Here is a 22028-nt window from a genome sequence, read left to right as displayed (position 1 = left end):
GCAAGCTTTTGTCATGCTTCTCTCTCCCACCAAGTTTGCTATTTGTAATGTTTCAATAATGTCTCAGGTTGTTATTCAGCAGTTGTCCTTGTAAGAACACTGATGAAATTCCATCTTCCCTCTCACCACACTCCATTGTTCTCCGTCCAGCGTGCTAATGAAGAACTGTTTCACATGGCTGCTAATATAACGAATGCACAGTGCACTCACCACAGTGAAGAAAAATGTTACCGTCAGTCATAACCCACTCCCCCCAAGGATTAAGGCCTACTGATGACAGATTAGATTCTGGTTTACCAGAAAGCACTATTAGTGACAGAGTTTGTTAGAATTTGGTTATGTCATGCAGTGACCTTTATACTTATTAACTTCAATGTCAAAATTACTGACAGAGATTAGGTTACTATTAGTGATAAAATGACTAATAGTGATGATTAGATTGTTTGTGACAAAATTACTGATTACTGGTTAGATTCCGGATTACTAGAAAGTACTGTTAGGGCAGTGAGAGTATTGCCACTTGAAGGCAGCGTGGGTGGAGGAGTGGGGGCAAAATGTGATGTCAATATTTTTACTGCATCAATTACCTGTTATATGAGGGAACGGAGTGGAACAGATATACGTTAGTGCACTGCCATAACAAAAAAACAAAAAAAAACCACTAACTTTGAAAATGAAGTCATGTTCTTTAATATTATAACTACTATCCGCGCACTTTTTAGTGATAGATTTTTGTACTCGTTGGAGAAGTAAGAAGGGTTCCGTTAATACTGCCAACTGAATGGAAATGAAATCTGAATTGAATCGATAATATGATCGATCGATATGAATTTTATAAACCTTTATTATTTTAAGCAAACAACTGTGTCACACACACAATATTTAATACTATATAACATTTCCCGTTGCGAAACGTGTTCCTAGCATGAATTCTATAGTTTGGCTTTGCTGTGTAAACAACAACAGTACGAGTACTTAAAGTGTACGCCAGATGGCGCACAGCGATGATAAGCGATTCTTAGTTTGTGTTTCAAAAGGTTGCCAATACGAATCTCGAAGATAACCAAAGTCGATCGCTTCAGCACTAGGGTGTAAATCTATCACTAAAAAGTGCACAGATAGTACTTAATTTTTGAATATGCCTTGTTCCTTATACCCAACTGACAAAAAGATACATCTTAAGGTGGTGATCCTATTATTATACATTTGACTGAAGAATCAACATGTGGAAACAGAAACAGCTTAAATTTTAAGATGAGGTAAGAGGTAAATAACTTGTGATGATTCTCACAAACAGCAATCACACAAATAAATAAATACCATATGATGCCGATTCATTTATTTTCTAGCACAAGATACGAAGGAATAGAAAACTGTAAAAAAGGTACTTAATTCACATGTAAATTATCAATGCCTAATTCTAAACTGGAATTCCTACTTTTCTTCACTTGCAGTAGTGAAAAGTATAACACAAAATGGGGGAGTTTTTTAATCACCCATTCTTGAGTGATTTATCCTTAGTCCTTTGTTCCCAGTTGCTAACTTCAATGGACACCTGAGAACAGCAATAGCAAAAGAAAAATAATACAGAGTTAGCCAAGAGACTTCCCGAAAATAATCTTTTAAAATATATATTACCAACTGCATCACCAGCAAAAAAATAAAAATTGGAAATGGCAGCCATTATAAATAAGGGAACAGACATCAGTGCCTTAAACCGACGACTATTTTCTTTTGATAAGAGCTTGTTCTCACACTCCTGATATGCTGACCAAGATTCAATGATCCTGCAAATGCCTTCCACTGACACTCCCATAAAATTGAGAAATGACCAAATAAGAACATGAAGGTACAAACCATGCCAAACATAGGTAAATACAAAACATACAGCTGAAGCCATAAGTTTCCTGAATAAATTAGGGTTTTTACCAAGACATGGGATGTAAATATACTTAGCAAGAAAAAAATATAAACCCTGATCAAAATATCTCCACATCTTTGAATACAGATGAATACGAGCAATACACTTAGGATGATGAGGTGCATCTATATGCTCTGCTCTCGCGAAGGTTGATGATACACCATACAGTACTGTGTATTTAACCATGAAAAACTGACCCATGCAGTAACCCATTCCATATAAGGCCCATGGTTTCAACTCCCAAACAAACTCTGGATATCGCTGCATTGTACAAAAATATAAGTAATGTAAACTTAGCTCTGCAACAACTGCCCATCCAAAAAATCGAAACAGGTTTAAAACAACTAATCCCAAACGTTCCACAGACCACTTTGTATGTGGTCTTGTTAATCCATTTTCATACTTATCATACAGTATAACAGGTCCAAAAAATAATGTCGGAAGGTAAAAGCAATATCCTAGCAAACAAAGTAAGCTTCCACGACGATTAACTGACAAATTATCCAAGCAAAAGCTAACAGTCCGCAAATTATTCCATGCCATACTTATAAGTACTAAATATCGAACTTTATCCATATCAGTAACCCAATTCAATCCAATTTCTGAATTGCAAAATATAACCAATGATACCAAAGAAACGATCCATATTAAGGAACGACTTGCCATCAATGCACTAGCATAAATAATACACGGTTGGAATACCATGAGTATAGTTACTGCTGGTCCAAGGGTAAAACTCATAAATATCACAGAAAACAAAAAATACCACAATGATAATAGGCTGGAATTTTTCCAGCGGATCAGTTCAGATACAATAATTTGCACAAAAATCCATGGTAAAAGAACTCTGATAAAAGTCACCCATGTAGTCCATTCATAATCAGCCGCATCTTTTCTTCGTCCAAGAAATGACCATCCAGGGACACCGACGTACAGTTCGCGTCCAGCTAAATAGACGTTGTAAACAGCATAACCAGTGCCCAAAGTCCAGCCTACAAAGTATGAATAAATCTCAGTTTTTGGTAAGCTGGAATACATGGTCTTCAGTACATCAAGCAAAATTAATCAAAAAGCCTCTTTCCTCTTCACTTAACACTCGTAAATCCTTGAAAAATCGTATCAAAAGTATTGTGGACGAAGGTCTTAGGTCGTGACAATGCTCTCCACAATGACACGTATAAAAACTCGCTGCTAGGAGCTGGGAAAGAAAGCTCGGTAATAAACATAATATCCAATTGAATTTAATCGCGCACACAGTCACGCTTATTATATTTCAACCAATTTTATTGATAATAAAACTGTGCACCGATATTAAGCGGCAGTTTTCTTCTTCTTCTCCACAGCATCCTGGTAGACATTAACAATAGTTAGCAAAACAGAATCTAGCTAAATCCAACGCCGAGCAACTTCGACACGTTGTGCTCTTCAGCCATAGTGTTCAGGCAAACATTAATGTTCGATAGCGCTAAAATTCCAAATCTAGCCAATTAACGAGTATGTTCGTTGTTTCTTACGCCTTTAGGCTATAAAATAATAAACTAGTCAGAAGGCAAATGACTATCACTTCTCGAAAACAGACTAAAAGCGTTGTAACAAAGCTACAAGTTTTCAACATTTAAACTGTTATCAAAGATTTAGGTTAGAAATTGGAGGCTCTGATGGCATCAATTCCATACCCTTACACTGCCGCGCTAGCCACACACCCACGAAGAAAACTGTGAATGATTTAACAATTGACCATATAAAAGGATCGCTGTACACTCCTTTCATAAGCCTACACACTTGCACTGTACCACTTTGCTTCGAGCTATCCATCTCTGCAGCTTTACAAATCTTGTTTTGCGCTTCGCGTGATAGCGGAACTTTACAAATATCAAAACTATACTTTTATCTAACTTAAGTTCTGTATACCAGGAACAGTGAGAGGCAGGGAATATTTACATCACAGAATATCAACTAACCGATTCCCGCGTACTCTAAAAGAATCGTAAGGCAAAACGAAATCCTAGTAAGTTAATTATTTTTACGATATTTGGTAGAATTCACTTATTGCACAATGCACTGAAAAACGTGATTATTATATTCCACAATTTTATTACAGAACAATTTTCAAAAAATTATAACTTGTTTCTCTCAACTGACGTAACCTGTTAAGTAGCACTGTGGTTACACATTCTGATCCCATATTATTACAATGGCTAACAAGGAACGGAATACTGATATACTCTGCCTCCTGATTTGCACCTAGGAAAGACCTGCAACGCGGTATCATTTCCATGTTACAATTTAAAAGAAAAGAGTGATTGATTACCTATAATTCAAAAACACTATATGTACCGGTAGTTGCCACTGTCAGTTATTAAATGAACTTATGAGGATAATAACGATGACGATGGTAATTATTTAAAAAATGCTCTTTTTTTACGTAGAATTAAGTTCTGTACTGAATCTGTAGATTTTTTATTTTTACAAGAATCTTCTTCTCGGCGGGAGCAGAGACTATTTTTTTTAAGGATCAATGCACACCACTTCGTGCAGATGTGGAAAGCATAGTATAGTGCACTATAGAATATTTATTCTTCTATAAAATCATATACTGTCCTCGACAAATTTGGTCATTATTAGATCATTTACTACAGGTCTACATTGAAAGTGTTATTGTTTGCCAAGAGTTGGATTCATCATTTGGGAGAGCTATGCGAGTGCACCAGACTGTTTTTTTTTTGTTTTTTTTTTTTTGTCAATTCAGAGGGACAGAGTATTGATCCGTCTTCGATTGTGCAGGTTCGTTGCATACGAGATATACAAGGCCGGGAAGTGTGCGCTAGTTCTGAGCTGAAAAACATTCCCCAAACATGTTCGCAGTACTGCCGCAAGATTACTTATAGATTTTACTTACTGTTAGTGTTCAATGAACTCCAAGTAAATTTCATATACTCTATAAAATATGGTACATCGTACTATAAGTCAAATTCGTCAAAAAAAAAAAAGGAGAACAATTGGAGTTTTCAATCATTTCCAGACGATCCAGTTATAAAGGAGAAGTGGATAATTGATACATCTCGACAGGGGGGGGGGGGGAATTAGGTTCGCTTTGGTCGCCTTGGACGTCATCCAGAGTCTGTAATTTAAATTTTAATTATTGAGACTTCAGTTTATGGGTTACAGATTCATTAGATCACTTCACTGCCTCCGACTACCGCATCAAAATACACGAATTAGGCCTATGTTGGCTTTTCGAATGGAAAAAACTAGAATAACATCCCTCATTAAAAATCCCCCTGTGGGTGGGGCTGGTAGAATAACACCCACGGTATCCCCAGTCTGTCGTAAGAGGCGACTAAAAGGGGTCCAGGGGCTCTGAACATTGGAGCGTGGGTTAGCGACCACGGGGCCCTCAGCTGAATCCTGGCATTGCTTCCACTTACTTGTGCTAGGCTCCTCACTTTCATCTATCCTATCCGACTCCTCTTGGTCAACTCTTGTGTTTTCCGTAGCCGACAGCATTAGGTTCCCCAGACCTAGGGAGCCTTTCATTTTCACGTGGCCCTTGTCTTCCTTTGGCCGATATCTTCATTTTTCGAAGTGTCGGATCCGTTCATTTTTTTCCCTCAGATTAGTGTTATATAGAGGATGGTTGCCTAGTTGTACTACCCTTTAAAACAATACTCACCACCACCACTTCATTTAAGAAAACCTCCAGTACGAAGCCATGAATTTGACGTTAGGATCCCTTATCATAGATGAAATGGCTATCAAGCCCAGAGTACACTATAATCGTAATCCTGATCAGCAACAGTTCTGGAAATAGGCCTACTTGATGAGACGCTCGAAGGTAAGCTAACTAATCAATTCGCGATTATTCTATTTTCTTTCAGATGTACTATTCTTAATAGGCCTAGAATATCTAGAAGTTTTTTTGCTATTGGTTTTACGTCGCACCGACACAGATAGGTCTTATGGTGACGATGGCATAGGAAAGGGCTAGAAGTGGGAAGGAATCGGCTGTGGCCTTAATTAAGGTACAGCTCCAGCATTTGTCTGGTGGTAAAATGGAAAACCACGGAAAACCATCTTCAGGGCTGCCGACAGTAGGATTCGAACCCACTATCTCCCGGATATAAGCTCACAGCTGCGCGCTCCTAACCGCACGGCCAATTCGCCCGGTAGTTTTATATTATCTTAGATGCTATTGATATTAAGAATGACACCGTGCCTTTTCAGAAAAATCTGTCACTCTGGAGTTTTCTTCTTTGGCCATGATATGTGGTTATCTTGTTCGAGTTGCGGAAGAAAATTCCAACTGTGAATCATGCTTGGGACAGATATCCTCGGCCACTACTGACAGTCCATTGATGTACCTCATTAGGATGAAAGATCGTGGAGCATTATGCTATCCCTCAATTAAATTTGTTTACTTCCTGCAAAATGTGTTGAATTTTACGCGTCACTCATTACGTTATCTGGGAAATACGAATTTAGTTTAAAAAACTTAACGTTTTTGCTGTTTCAAAGTTCATTGAGGAATTCAAATGTGACGAGTGTGATCAGAGAGTACTGACTGCAACTTTCATTACAAAACTTTTAAAACCAATACTCGACAATGAAGCTCATACAATTACAGATGCTCATGACTTGGAAAAGAACTTCAGCGCAAGGCCTTTAAGTTGGAAGATCTTAAAAATATGAGTGATACGAGCAGTGATCATGGTACGTCATTATTAATGTATAACTTTTATTAATTATCGCACTTGACTTCGCCTAAAATAATTCCAAATACCACTTAAATGTGCTTTACCTTACATCCAATAACTCTAAATCATCTTTAGGTGGCCTAACTTCATTATTTGTAGATTTTTACGTCTTTAGAAACCAGCATGTACTATTAATTGATTGTATTTCGCGCGAGCAGCATAGCACGATGACAAGACCTCTAACGGACGTTCGTAAAAATACTTGAGACCCGCATTTCTATCGGTCCACTTCCCGGCTTTGTATATCTCGTAGGCAACGGCAGGTCTTGATCACGTAATAGATAAGTTTCCAAAGCGAGAAGTGCGCGTGTACCCAGCGAGCAGCAAGGTGACAAGCTTCCAGAACAGTCACGACCAATTACAACAGACCTTGAACCAATGATCGTCTTCAGAAACGACACGCCCCCCGACCTAAAGCTATAAAACCTAGTGTTCGCATTAAATCCTTCTCTGAGGACGAGCTCGACTGCGCTAGTGGAAGGACGTGTTCCTCTCACTCGCGCTCGCTCTCTCTCTCCTCGCCAGGCGATCTGTACTTTCGCAGTACTAGTCAGGCAGCTGTACTTGTTAGTACATCTCCGAAAGAGCGTTGTCTACTGTGTACTTTTAAGTACGCAGTACGAGCTTGTCAGGAAGCACTTCTTAGTGCTCTTTCTCTTTCAGGTTTTTATTTCAGGATGCAACAGGAATGATGGAACTGCGAGACGAGCTACCAGAGAACTTCAAGGAAGCAGTGGCAGAGATTATTCACTGGGTCGACCACAGGACCATCGCACTGAACATGGCCCTCCCTGCTCTACTGGTGCAGTACCGACAGGGAAGCGGCGCCTACAGGGACGCATACCTCATCATCGACATCCTTGCCAGACTGGAGGGGGCTGCAGGGAAGGACCTATCTATCAACAACATCATGGACATCCTGAACAGGGCGATACTCATTCGCCCCATGGACCCAGGCCAGATCAGCCGCTACGAGAGGAGCTTTTCTGCTTACTTTCAGGTCACCCGACTTACAGGATTAAGAAGCTGCCCTACCGGCATCGGCAGCCAGGAGACAGCCACCCAGACGTCACAGGGGACGTCTACAGTCGGAACGCAGACAGCCAGGAGACAGAGGCACAAGCAGGTGGGAATGGACACACGCTTCTTGGCTCCTCTGGCGGCGCTCCTGAGCGTTGCGACGAGGCGACCCAGGTTGATTTGCTGTACTTCACGAAGTACACGCAGAACAACAAAGTCGCCAACCAGGAACGTCCCCTATCTGCCCAGGCCACCCAGGGAAGGCCCACCACCCGGGCGCAGACCAGGAAGGCGACCCGGACAGCGGAATGCGGCACGGACGCCCCAGGGCGTTCAGAGGCTGCTACCCAGGCCCGGTCTGCTAGCCACTCATTCACGATGCAGATATCAATATGCGCCCTACAGACAGGGTTCGCACAGAGATGCCAGCGACGCCGCCGCCAGCCAGGAGTAGGGAGAAGACGGCGACACAGTGGGGCCACCCGCTATCCCGAGATCACCAGGCCGGGAGGAGGACCACCAGGATGAGGCCTCTTTCCCTGCCGAGAAGAAACCCCCGGGAAGGAGACGCCTCCCCAGGACCAGGAGGAAGAAGAAGAAGACGGAGAGGGCCCTCCAGCCGCAACCCAGGACTGCTCCCAAGACAGCAGTCGACCGAAAAGAGGAACTCAGCGGGTAGCGGCAATCAGGTGAGACTGAAACGCGCCCCTCAACAGCTCTTGCAGTGATTCCGCTGTCTGATGTGGGGCCACCGTCAGGCTAGTTGTGGGCTCCAAGTGAGGTGCAACCGCTGTGTTGGTGATCATCATTACACGGCCTGCGCTACACTTATAGAGGCGCCGGTGTGCGCCAACTGCGCGGGGGAACACCCGGCCTCCCATCGCAGTTGCCTAAACTGGGTACGAGGGATCCCAAGGGAGTCGGGCTGTGCGACAGGCCCTAGTGGCTATTGCCGCACGGCTCGGAAACCGACAAGGCCCGCACTAGCCACAGCAGTGTCCAGAAGGACTGATCCCCTGAATAACTGGACTGGCGAGGAATAGGCTTATGACTTGTGCATGATACCTATTCCCAAACTACGCAATTACCTGGACCTCTCCAGAACCACATCCATGCATGTGCAGTCTACAAAATGTCAGGTATTACATGTAGGCATCTTTCTACGCCTATGTGGTTTTGTCCTGACCCTTATTACCCGATTACACCACTATTGATACCCACCACCATATCTGACCTGGCAGAATGCTGAGCTTTGGGACAGGCAGATACTCGTGTAGTATTACACTTCCACTCCACATTGTTATTTTTTTCTTCTTAGAACTAATAGCATGTCGGTGGCCATGTAGATTGAGTCGATGATCACGCGGGGGAGAGCAGGCTTCAGCGCCCCCCCCCCCCCCGAAAAAATCGTTCTCTGCTCTGCTCTGTTCTGATACTCTGCTCTGCTATTCTGCTCTGCCCTGCTCTACTCTGCTCTTCTCTGAACTCCGAATATTCTGCGCTGTGCTAGGGACCACGTGGAAATAAATTCAGTCGTGTAGACGGAAAGCTACTCTGATAACTTCCTACAGTGATTCACGATAAGGCTTACGATGTGTACTGCGAAATTAATGGATCTAACTTAAGTTCATTTCTCCACGAGAATATTAAACATTCCGACTGGTGTGTGCAAATTTTAATATTTATTGAATCAGTTGCAGCTAACATTACTGGCACGTGACAAAGACTCAACCCATCAGATCGTCGTGGTGAACCTCAAGATGGATACTTCTTCTACAAGATTCAGCGTAATTTCATCGTGGGACATCTATTGCTGTGTCTCCATGACTTACTAAACATGTAAGGCATTTCTGGCTGGAGAAAGGTGACCGACGGGAAAATGCCGCAATTACGGACCTCACCCTGGAATCGAACTGCAGCTAACAATTGAGTACCATTTTTAATTATCTGATATCTTTCTCATCTATGTAAAACTAGATGATCCTTCTTCCCTACATCATAGTTCTATTAGTTTTGGCAGTAGTTTGAGTTATTTCAATTTTCATTCTTAAGGTGTCATGGTAGTTGAGTTACATGTGTGTGACTGAAATTTGAGATCTATTAGACTAGTTTTTGTAGTAGTCCTTTGAATGAATTTTAAATGCAGGACTTTTATATGTTAAAAATCACTGAACACGCGATAAAATTCTTGCTTACGTGTGATATTCGAATTTTCGTGATATGGAGTTGTACTTGTTTTTGTGAAATAGTGTCGAATTGAGTGTCATCTAATCTCACTTGCAATTCTTTAGGATCGTGTCACCTAATTTCATGATATTTTAGAAGGACTGATAGACCTAATAATCACCAGAGTAATAATCAATTAAATTAGAAGACCGGGTTAAAAATGTAATACATGGTCGTGAGCTAACTGACTTAGAATATTCTCACATGATATTTGAAGTGTTCTGCTCATATTTGCGCCTGGAATATTGGGGATGCTGCGGGATATTGTTTGAGTAATTTGTTGCTTGTGTCTTTGGAACACAGTGTGAATTATAATCAAGGTGGAGCACGTGTTGAATATATTTCATGAGTAGGGAATAATAATAAAAGTGATTAAGGCTCACGAACGCTAGACTTGCGATTTGCAACCCGTGTGATGGTGATGATTAATGAATCCTATTATAATCTTCCAGTTAATCTCTGAAATTTAGATGGATCTCCGTTATTATTTAAAGATTATTTCAATCAAAGTGATTACACTAACTCGATCACTAACAACTGAGTCGTTAATGTTACCGGACATGAGTTCATCTGCCAAACTTGATTGACGCAACCATGTAAAGTAAATGATTAATTCATTGAAACAGGATTCGTTTAAATATTGTGTACATAAAATACGTGTTACCATTGTGTGAATGTGATGTGATGTGTGTGTGTGTGTGTGTGTGTGTGTGTGTGTGTGTGTGTGTGATGTAGTTAAGAATAGTTTCATGTTTCAAGTGTTCATTGTGTTTTAATCCGGTCGTGCGTACATCGCTACGACACAGATTATCTCAACGTTGATTTGCCGCCTTGATAATTCGTTTGGTGAAATTAAGGAACAATTTGCTGATAATAACGTCAAGTAAGACTAGATTAGGATATAATTTGAATTTAATGCTGATTTAGACGAAAGATCGTCTAGTTCATTTTCAGCAAGGGCAGGCGATTTATTAATAAGTCTTCGTTTATTCACACGTGGTTATAATAAAAAATTTCAGTGCATTTATAATTAATTTTCCGAAGAATTTCTAACTAATGTCTAAACTTAAAAGTACAGTGCAAGTAAAGATTAAATGTCTAAAAACGACATAAAAAATTTGAGTTAAGGAGATAACGAGTAGCAATGATAATTAAATGATTAATTAATTAATTAATTTGACAAGTGTGTCATGATCAGAGTGAGAGTTATCTGATGGAATACAAGAGTTTGTGAGTAGGATAGGATGATAATTGAAGTAAATGTTACCTATATAATTTACTGAAAATTATTAATAATTGTACCGGGAGGTACACCTTAAGCCGCGCATTCAAAATAAGTGCCTCAGTGAAGTCCTCTATCGAACAAAAGTGGAAACTACTACAACAGGGACTTAGAACCTTAATCAGAAAATTTCACTACTGAAAAATTAAGTAATTGTGTTATTGTAAAGTTTCCTAAACTGACTGAATTTCTTCTTCTTTTGTTTGCTCTACAACAAGAAGTTTGGACATTTTTCTACAGATGACACTACTATATGATCATGCACCTTAGTGCAAGGTGAAGGAACTTATAACTTAAAGAAGTTTTGCATTCCTAGGTTTTCCATAATTGATCTATGTTCAATTATTTTTGGGTTGGCAATACTTCCTTTCTATTTCCGCCAGTTTTGAATCTGGCCAATGAAAAATTTCTGTAATTAATTTTCAACCAATCACAGGCTTCTTGTTCGATTTTGAGTGTTACGTTTGAACTCAAACATTAAATTGAGAGGGTGTGGCTAGTTTAGTCTTGAATGATCTTGAACCTTCCCCTGAGGGTTTAAAAATGCGGCTTTTCACGTTTTTTGCCCAATTGATCGTCGTCTATCTGTGTGTGCTTAAGGAGGAGGCGGTCGACCTCTTTTTTCGGCAGCAGAATATCTCTAAGGTAATGGCCACATAAACTACATCTTTCTTGTTGTAGCTACCTCCGCAGATTATTCCAAGGGGAAGGTCCGAATTTTTAACCATGTAACCTACGTTTCTAAAATGTAACTTTCTTTCGGCTAATGTAAAAATTTCATAAAATATTTAACTGTAAATCGGGAATAGAGAGTGATGTACCCTCTCGAGCTCCCCTTCATCTTGGTTTGAGGTGACTACGTTTTGTGACTGTTTTCCTTCTGTAATGTGTTAAAGTAATTTCTATGCCAGTCACCTCAGTAGTTTGGGAATAGCCCCGGTTTCTTCGGCTTAGAGCCTTGTAACTTTTTAAGTTTTCATTATCTTGGAGCGCATAGTACGCCTCCATTCATTTTGTGTTTGGGCCAGTTATTTAAACCTGTTCCTTTTTCATGAAGGCCTCGTAGGATAGGTATTAAATAGCCCTGTATAAATCATTTTCAAATTTTAAGTTGTGCCTTGAGAGGCCAGTGGTTGTAGGTTGATGTTGCCTTGAGTAGGCTTGGAAACCTGAGAGCCTGTTAACTCCTTTTCAAGTTTTGTAATTGTAAAGTGTACCTCCGGGAGGCTAGATAGTGTGATATAGGGAGCAAGTGCTCTTGAATTAGGGGATTTCTGCGCCTCACTTAATAGTTCCTCTTCCTTTTGTACAATTGTACCCTGTAGAACCAGCGGGCTTGACGGCCAGAAATTGTAAAAATAATTAAATTTTGGACTTTCCTTGTCTTGTTTCAAGATTGTCATTGTACCTGATGTTTCATTGTTATGAAAAATTGTTAAGTTTGAAGTCCTAAAAGAAATATAACCTTTGTTAAAGTTTTAAATCAATTCTTGATACCGCGGTTAGACCCATTGAAGATCGCACCTTCCTTAACCTTTTTCTGCTCCACGGGTAACCCTGGAACAATAATAATAAATAATTACGATATTGGAGTTTACTCAGATTTAATTTCAGAATTTCGACATGTCTTTCATTCATTTCATTCATTCATTCATTTATTGCAATTAATTCCAACGAGCCTGCAGGCTCATACATAGGAATTGTACAGGACATTACATACTGGCAGGCACTTACACATCAAAATATAGTTTGTGTATATAAGATTATTGGTAAATGGTTGAGCATATAAACACATACAATATATAAAATATGTACATCATCATTATGAGGATTACAGAGAATTATTTCTGACTGTATTTACATTTACATAACATGAAAGGTGCAAAGGTACCGGTACAAGAATAGATTACAGAGTATTTTCATTTACATAACATAAGAGTTGCAGAAGTACAAGAATAGATTTCAGATTATTTACAATTACATTACATAAAAGTCGCAGACGTACAAGAATTGATTACAGAGTATTTACAGTACATATACATAACACAGAATTGCAGAGCTACAAGAACAGATTACAGAGTATTTACATTTACATAACATAAAAGTTGCAGTTGTACAAGAATATTTCCGGACAGTTTGAAAGATTGTTTGGGAGATGACCTAATTGACAACTCATATTTTGATTTAACAGAACTGTACCTTACCCAAAAATAATGCTTGACCCTTTGTTTGAATTTTGCCAAAGTTGGTGCTGTTTTTACCTCCACAGTGATGTTATTAAATAACTGGATCGCAGAGAACTTTAAGCTGTTTTTACCTATTTATAAGAGTGAACATTGTATAAGGCAGTCATTTGCATGCCTAGTACTATATGGATTGTTGTCGGAATTCAGAGTATGTGTAGTGTTGTGGTGTATAAATTTATGTTTTATTTTATACATGAGAACAGCTGTATTGAATTCTGTACTCATGCTTAGGGGTGGTATTTTAGCACTTAGGTAAAGGTATTTTATTGGCGTTAAGTTGGGAAGATTAAGCATATTTCTAACAGCTCTATTTTGTACTACCATTAGCTCATTGAAGTCAGACTTCTTACAGCGCATCCAGATTATATTCAAATATTGTAGGTAACAATGAATTAAAGAGTAGTAGATCTGTTTTAGAAGATGTTGTGGGATAAGATAACTAAGTTTCTTTAAAATTCCTGCAACAGGTGTGATCTTTTTAGTAATGTATTCCACATCGTCCATCCAGTTCAAGTTCCTATCAATCACCAACCCAAGATATTTGACAGTACTAACTAGTTTTATTTCAGTATTCTGCATATATATTTTACTGTGTGGGATTTCATTCCGTCCTTGTTTTGTCATTATAATATAATTAGTCTTTTGCACATTAATTGTTAATTTATTTGCTTGAAACCAAAAGCACAGAGTATTAAGGTCTTCCTGCATATCTTTAAAAATGGAGTCTATATTGCAACAGGTATAGAAAAAGTTTATGTCGTCGGCATATAGTGTGATACGTCCTTTCAAACGGCAAGTTGCAATATCGTTGATGTAGACTAGAAAGAGTATCGGCCCTAATACCGACCCCTGTGGTACGCCATGGCTTACCCTAATAGCTGAGCTCCTACAGTTATTCAGCACTACATACTGTTTTCTATCAGACAGATAATTATCAAACCACTTCAAAGCAACACCACTCCTGCTCTCTCTAATTTAGCTAACAGTCTTTCATGGTCCACTGTATCAAAGGCTATCTTTAGGTCTATAAACAACCCACCAGCAAAATTATTAAAATCTTTTGACACTTGCAGCGGATTTATGAGATCTACGGTTGCTATTTCAGTTTTAGAATTCTCACGAAAGCCATAATGTGCATTGTAAAGAAAGTATTTTTGTTTAAAAAAGTGAGAAATCTCTTGTTAACAATAGTTTCTAATATTTTGGAGATTATGGAGAGAATTCAGATAGGCCTATAGTTACTAGGATTCCTCCCATCCCCACCTTGAAGACAGGAACTACTTTAGCTACTTTTAGCTCACTAGGTAATGTACCAGATGCCAAGGATTCGTTAATGATCTCTGTTAGCATCTCGCTTAAAGAATCCAGGAATTCTTTTAGAAAGTTGGAAGTTATACCATCCTGCCCAAAGCTAGTCTTGTTTTTTTAGATTTGATATTATAGATCTTACTTCTGTTTCATCAGTTGGATATAGGTAAAATGAGTTCAAGTAACTAGGAACCCCACGTGTGTCAGTGCTCTGAGGAGGGATTGCTGAAGCCAGATTTTTAGCAATATTTGAAGAATATAAACTTAATGTTCATATATTTCCTGACTGTCTTTAATTATCTTGTTATCTATTTCTAGAGATGTACAATTATCGCCTTTTGATGTTTTTCTGTTATGTATGATTCCATTGATTATTTTCCATGTTTCCTTTGTGTTCTTGTTATGCATTGTAAATTTTTCAGTGTAATATTTGTTTTTAAGCTCCTTTATATATTTGTTACATTGTTTCTACACCTTCAATATTCCTGATTGAGATTGATGTTATTCTTTAGGGTGGGATTTTTACGTTTCGCATGTAAAATTCACGTCGCTTAATAAGGCTGAGTAGTTCAGAAGATATCCATGGCGAGCTACCAGTTCTTTGTGTTCGATGACTTTGTGCTTTCTGTCTTTGTGTACTAATCAGTAGTTGGTCAATAAAGGAATTATATATTGTGTCAATCCTACTAGTAGTGTTGTTTATGACTTTTGTGTTATGTTCAGTGATACTACTTTCAGGTCTATCATATTTTCGGTCTACATTAGTTGCTTTCAGCCTTTTCAGTTCAAGCGATTGTGATGGAGATTTAGAATTTGGCAAAAGAATATCAAATAGTAATATATTATGGTCACTTACATAGCTAACAACATTTGATAAATAATAATATATTCCAGAATTATTTATAGACACATGATCTATTAAAGTGCTTGTGGTATCACATATTCGTGTTGGATATACATTATTGCACTGCTTGAAATCATAGCAAGAAAGAAGGTTCATGTATTTTCTTTTAATTAGTCACTAGTTAAGATATGAATATTCGTGTCACCCAAAAGTAGGCATAAATTGTTAGTCGTTTTACTTGGAAAATTTTCTAGGGATGCTAGAAATGGTGTGGCATTATTCCTATTTGGGTTATATCCTGCAATTAAATCAATACTTTTATATTTACTACTACTAAATTTATCCCTATAAATTTCAACCCATATCAGGCTATGATCAAGTTCACAATTCATTTTCACATTTACTTACGACAGTGCGAAATGTAAATACCTAAGCCACCTCCATCTTTGCCGTCTCTGTGTGAAAAGATGCTTCTATAATTTGGAATATTATAGTATTTCGCCTCCTCACTTTTTACCCAGGTTTCTGTCGCAACCAATATATCTACCTGACCTATAATGTGCAAAAGAATTTCTATTTCCTCAAGTTTGTTTCGGATACTCCTGCTGTTTAGATACAAGCACCTAACCGCACTGTAAGGTTTTGACGGACCAGTAGAGTTGTTTCCGTCCAGGTGAGAAGCAACTGTATATGAACTGATATTCTGTAAAACAAAATTATTTATGGAATCGTATTGAATTTCATAACAGCCTAATGGAAAAATGGAATATTTGTTGTAACACTTAGGTACTGCCATTAACGAGTGTTGGTATGATATCTTGGCTGTGCCGTTACACCTGTGTCTTCGCTCTGCAACTTTCTAATATCATCAATGCTCCTAATTCGCACTGATCGATGGTTTTCAGTCATTCTTACGTAGATTTTGCAGTCCCTTGTCCAAATATATTTATATCCATATTGCCGTAGATCCCTGGCCATCTTGTGGAAATATTTATTCCCCGATGCCAGATGTTCATTGATATATACAGCTCGGTTAGCTGCTTGGATACCTAAATCTTTTGAGCTTAGTGTTAATTTATTCTTCCTTGCTGCGAGCAGCTGATCCTTTTTCAACCGGCTACAAAATTTTACAAGGAGAGGAGGAGGGAGTTCCAGCTTCTTTTGGGGTAGACGATGACACGCATCAATATCAGCGTAGGTCACTTCGACACCGAGCGCATTGCCAAGTGCTTTCACAACTGCGACTGGATTCTCGTCACCAAGCTGAGGCAGTCCATGCATTTCTACGTTGTTCCTCCGGACGTACTGTTGGAGGTTTTGATTTTCCTCTCTAAGCTTAGAGACTCTCAGCACAGAAGGTTACCGACTTTCTAATTTCCGCTTGCTGTCCTCGAAAGGGAAAATTACGACAAAATTAATCTTCATCTTTCCAGTCACAACGATTAGGCTCTGAAAGTAAATCATGAGGAGGATTGGGCCTTTACTGTCATTAAAAATTGTAAATGAAAGTATAGCTTGAGCCTCCTACAATTTAATTTTCCCTTTCGAGGACAGCAAACTTAGACTCCAATGCCGCTACTTCTGCCATAGTGTTTTTAAAGTCATCAGTTATTTTGTGCAGCTGACGCTTAATATCGTCGAAACTCTCAGCACAGAAGGTTACCGACTTTCTAATTTCCGCTTGTTCAACTTGATTCCTTCTAGTTTACATAGCCTTTTGTGGATGTCAATAACTACAGATTCCATATCCCCAAGCTTATGGTCACTCGGCCCTGTGGCCATATCACCATTCACACTATCACACTTGCCGCAGTACCACTTCTTTGATTTGTCCTCAATTAGTGTCTTGAATTCCCGTTTATTTAATTTAACACACGCTCTGTGATGTTTTCTATGACACTTACTGTCACAGATGATGTAGTCGTCCTCGGAAGTAATTGATTTTATACACGAACCACACACAGCTAGTTGCTTATTGCACGCCATCTTGAACTTTAGCTTACCTACCTTAAGCAACGTAATTGGTTATTAGCAAACAGTTACCACGTGTTCAAGTTCTGATGATGATGATGATGATGATGATGATGCTTGTTGTTTTAAGGGGCCTAACATCGAAGGTCATCGGCCCTAATCAAGTTATAATGAATAAAATGTAAGTCTTTTGTTTAGTTTTTGTTTGTTACTGAAAAACAGACGACTGCCGGCTGATTTCTTTTGTAAATGTAATTGTAAATTGTAGGAGGCTCAAGCTATAATTTCATTTACAATTTTTAAAGGCAGTAAAGGCCCAATCCTCCTCATGATTTACTTTCAGAGCCTAATCGTTGTGACTGGAAGGATGAAGATTAATTTTGTCGTAATTTAATACTGGAGGACGAGGCAACATGAAACAAATAATGTACTCAACACCAGCAAGGGTATTTTTTTGTTTAATGAATGCATGTGTTAATAAATGTCAGAATGTTATTTTAATTTTTTTGCTTTGTCGTCACCCCTATTCCCTTAAATGCCTCTAGAAAACAGAAATCCATGAACGAACGGTCCCCCTTGGGATCTCTCGCTCACTGGCTGGGCTTAGCTTGGCAATAAAGGGGGCAATACATGTACGCAAAGTTCATTTTGATATTTGATAAGTCTTAAAAGCTATATGATATAAAACAAATAAATCGCCATGTACAGAAAGTAAATCATTGTGAATAAATAAATCATTCCATATAACAAATCACTATCGGTATGTGCATTTTATAATCTAATCTTATAATTACAGACTTGAATAAATTTTACGACCTATTTTGGTATTCCTCCACAAAATAAAAACAATGGTATGGCAGATATGCCTTTGATAATTTTCAATTTTTCCTTTTTACATTTGCGGCAAATGTTATGTCCTGTGGTAGTTTATGGTACAACTAGCTGATGTACCATTGTTTCGCAACGGAATTCTACATTGTATAAAGCATTCTAGGTTAAGTATTGTACACGATGTGAGTAAGATTGCATTACATTGCATAGATCTAAACATTACAGCCAGAAACGCGACGGGGAAGTTACCAAACGTCTTTTCTAATGTGAAGACAGGGTTAGGGAATTTTCAGTGTAATAACAGGCCCTCTTGTCCATTATCAGTTACAATCAATTTGGGGAGTTTTCGTTATGATAGTAGGCCCAATTGCCTACTCCCAGTGAGAATCAAGTTGGGCAGTTTTCATTGTAATGGCACGCACTCATTCTCCACCTGCCTTCCGCCTTTTTACATCCTCAGAAAGACTTTCTTTGTGATTTTTCCAACTGAAGTCAAAATAGGTCGTTACAATGACGTCAGTAGGAAAGTAGCGACTAAAAGCAATGCTATCATATGAAATACTCGATCAAATGGAAAACCGCACATTTTCTCACTTTCAACGAACAGTACTATGCTGTTGATCTAACAGTCTAAAGATCCCGAGCTGGAATGACCAGACCGCAAACAGACGTGAACACTCCTCTGTCATTATTCCTGTAAGTAAGCACGCTGCTCACTCCAATCAGTGGCCTCAGAGATGGAATAGTATGCTGAACTTGTGTGTTACGTACCAGTAATATCAGAAAATTTAAGAATCAGGGGAATGGCATGCTAAGGAAGAGAGTTACCTAACTCCCCAACTACTTCCTGCCAGAGGCGGTGCGTGGTATTGTTACAGGATTGCACAACTCCCAATAATTTTGCACTTCATTTGTTGTCTTTTCTTCCAATGTTTTAGTTTAATGAACCTAACATGTATTCGAAAACCTGTTAAAATCAACCGTATTCGGGCGCTCGCTGTACTGAGGCGTTGTAATGGACCAGCAAACGCTGCTGGTTTCGAATCAAACTCTGGGGGTTTGCTTTACTACGGCAAATTCCTAGCGGACAGCGCGGCGCAATGTACCTCAGGAGGGACGAGCCTAAACATGCATAGCATCAAGTAGCATGCTCGCCGGTATCGGTCTCAGGGAGTTGCACGTGACTAGCAAGAACCCTACCGAGAAACAGTTCCAAATGTCCCCGTTACCTCGCGCCACTCTGCGGAGAATACTACATTCCTACTTTCTCTCCCCTCACAAATGTAATTTCATTTCCATTTTTAAAATTTACAAATTTCATTTACGTTGCACCGACGCAGATAGGTCTTACGGCGACGATGGGATAGGAAAGGGCTAAGAGTTTGAAGGAAGCGACCGTGGATTTATTAAGGCACAGCCAAAGCATTTGCCTGGTGTGAAAATGGGAAACCGCGGAAAACCACCTTCAGGGGTTCCGACAGTTGTGTTCGAACCCACTATACACCGAATGCAAGCTCATAGCTACGACACACTAATCGCACGCCCAATTTATTTTCCACGCCATACCAGACCACCTACTATATTACCAACAACTTGCTTCAATGAAAAACAGGACGGCACATTTTCAATTCAAGTGAGGTAAAAGTAACTGTGTCAAGCTGAGTGGCTCAGACGGTTGAGGCGCTGGCCTTCTAACACCACCGTGGCAGGTTCGATCCTGGCTCAGTACGGTGTTAAATGAAGGTGCTCACATACATACCCTCGTGTCAGTAGACTTACTAGCATGTGAAAGAACTCCGGGAACTCGGCGTCTCCGAAAACCGTAAAAAGTCGTTAGTGAGACGTAAAGCCAATAACGTTATTATTAAGAGTAACTGTAGTTACAGTGTACAATTAGCCTCTTATTTCCTGGTTTGTAATTGCCAGATATATTATTTAGTAGGAATGTAGTTCATTATTTAACGATAATAGAGTTTCTTGTTATTTCTGTAAGCTATAAAAATGTGACACAGAAAATGTTGGTGCAACACCCAGTTTCAGATACCACTATCCATCACTACTTCCTCCCAATATTCAGACAGGCTGTTATACTCGGTACGCAGCAGTAATCCAATCTATTCGAGATGAGTGGCAGCAGAAGACATAAAGCACATCACAACAAACAATGCTGAATCTAATGTTATGCTTGATCAATTTTGTGAGTTTTCTATATTTAGTTTTCTTCCGACTCAGTGATATTAGGCCATCTAATGTAAAGTGATTATTATTATTATTATTATTATTATTATTATTATTATTGTTACGGACTTTTCCGTGGTAGGTAGAGGTGAAAGAAGGTGCGGGTGTGAATGGGTTTCAAGCTACGAAATTATAGTGCAATGTAAAATTAATTTAAAAGTTAACAATGTTATATTTTCTTTTCGAAAACAAAGAAATAACAAGCATGGCAGGTACAAAGTAGCAATTCAAAAGGGGTTAGTTACAATATTTACAGAATTTGGGCTTCGCGCCCTGACTTCACAATGCTTGGGCAATCAGCTCAGTTTTACCTCAAACACAAGTTTTAACAGAGGGGGAGAAAACCCCATTCATACCTAGGAGTCCTTGCTCCAAATTACACTGAAAAACCTCCATGAGGCATACAACCCAGAATTTTCAAAGAGCCACTCGCTCTCAAAATTTAAGCCTCTCCCAGGCCACACCAAACTCCACCTTCAAGTTGTCCTCAACGGACATAAACACAGGGGTAAAATACCCAATCTACTGAGGTCTATTAAAAGAAAAGCAGGTTAATTAAATGACCTCTAAAATAACAATTTGAGAGGAGGCGAACTTGCACTCCTAATACACTTTGATTAAGACCTACTTGGCACTAGGCCGTTAATACAAGGGCTAATCCCATGCTAAAGAGGTGACTTAAGAAAAGAACAATTTGTTTTACATTAACGAAAAATAGGTCGAGAAAATAAGTTCACCTCAAGACCATGTGAGTGGGAGCTCGAGAGGGTTAGCACTCTCTATCCCAATATGTCGTTTTACAAGAGAATAGATGAAAAGGGAAGTTACATTTTAGGAAAAGGTTACATGGTTGAACGCTTAGAACCCGCCCCGAAAGTTAAACTGCTGAGCTAGCAAAGAAAGAAGTTATTAATCGGCCATTACCTTGTGTTGAACGGCTGGAGAAGAAAGAGGCGCTTCCCGCCCCCTGCTATGTACTTAACACACTGAAAGATGGAACAGAAGTGGCCTAGAGACCCAAAAATCAGCAGTTTAAATACTCTCGCGGAAGTTTCTAGGCGTTAGGGGAAAGAAAACACCCTCCCACAAACTCTTTATTGGATAGGACCCCGCAACAGATTAAAGTTGGGGGAAGATACATCTGATTGGATAGAAATTAATTTAAGAAATTCGGGATTGGTTAGGTTCAACACAAGGGGAAGAAAGGGGTAAATATTGCCAACTTAAACAATGATAGAAAGAAATTTAACAAAGAACAAACTCTTGAAATTAAATTTTCTCCAAAAAAAATAGTTCTTTGACTCCGCACTAGGTTGCACTATTGTAGATCTTCAGTAGTGTCCTCTAGAAGAGAAAGTTCACACTTCTTACTTCAAGCGAAACAAAA

General features: G+C 39.1%; 2 protein-coding genes across 2 annotated transcripts; both read right to left on the bottom strand.

Moving 5' to 3' along the window:
• Nucleotides 1-1324: 1324 nt before the first annotated feature.
• rasp (protein-cysteine N-palmitoyltransferase Rasp) lies at nucleotides 1325-3846 on the bottom strand. Its single transcript, XM_067152904.2, has one exon. The coding sequence runs from the start codon at nucleotides 2957-2959 to the stop codon at nucleotides 1493-1495; it is 1467 nt and encodes a 488-aa protein (XP_067009005.1). The 5' UTR covers nucleotides 2960-3846; the 3' UTR covers nucleotides 1325-1492.
• Nucleotides 3543-11931, bottom strand: LOC137501849 (uncharacterized). The gene is made up of 2 exons (XM_068228953.1): nucleotides 11889-11931; nucleotides 3543-3681 (listed from the first exon to the last, which is right to left on the bottom strand). Exons 1-2 carry the CDS (start codon nucleotides 11929-11931, stop codon nucleotides 3548-3550), a joined length of 177 nt encoding a protein of 58 aa, XP_068085054.1. The 3' UTR covers nucleotides 3543-3547.
• Between the last annotated feature and the right edge of the window lie 10097 nt (nucleotides 11932-22028).

Source organism: Anabrus simplex, chromosome 8 (genome assembly GCF_040414725.1).
Source record: "Anabrus simplex isolate iqAnaSimp1 chromosome 8, ASM4041472v1, whole genome shotgun sequence".
NCBI lineage: Eukaryota > Metazoa > Arthropoda > Insecta > Orthoptera > Tettigoniidae > Anabrus > Anabrus simplex.
This window is presented reverse-complemented; position numbering and strand designations above follow the sequence as displayed.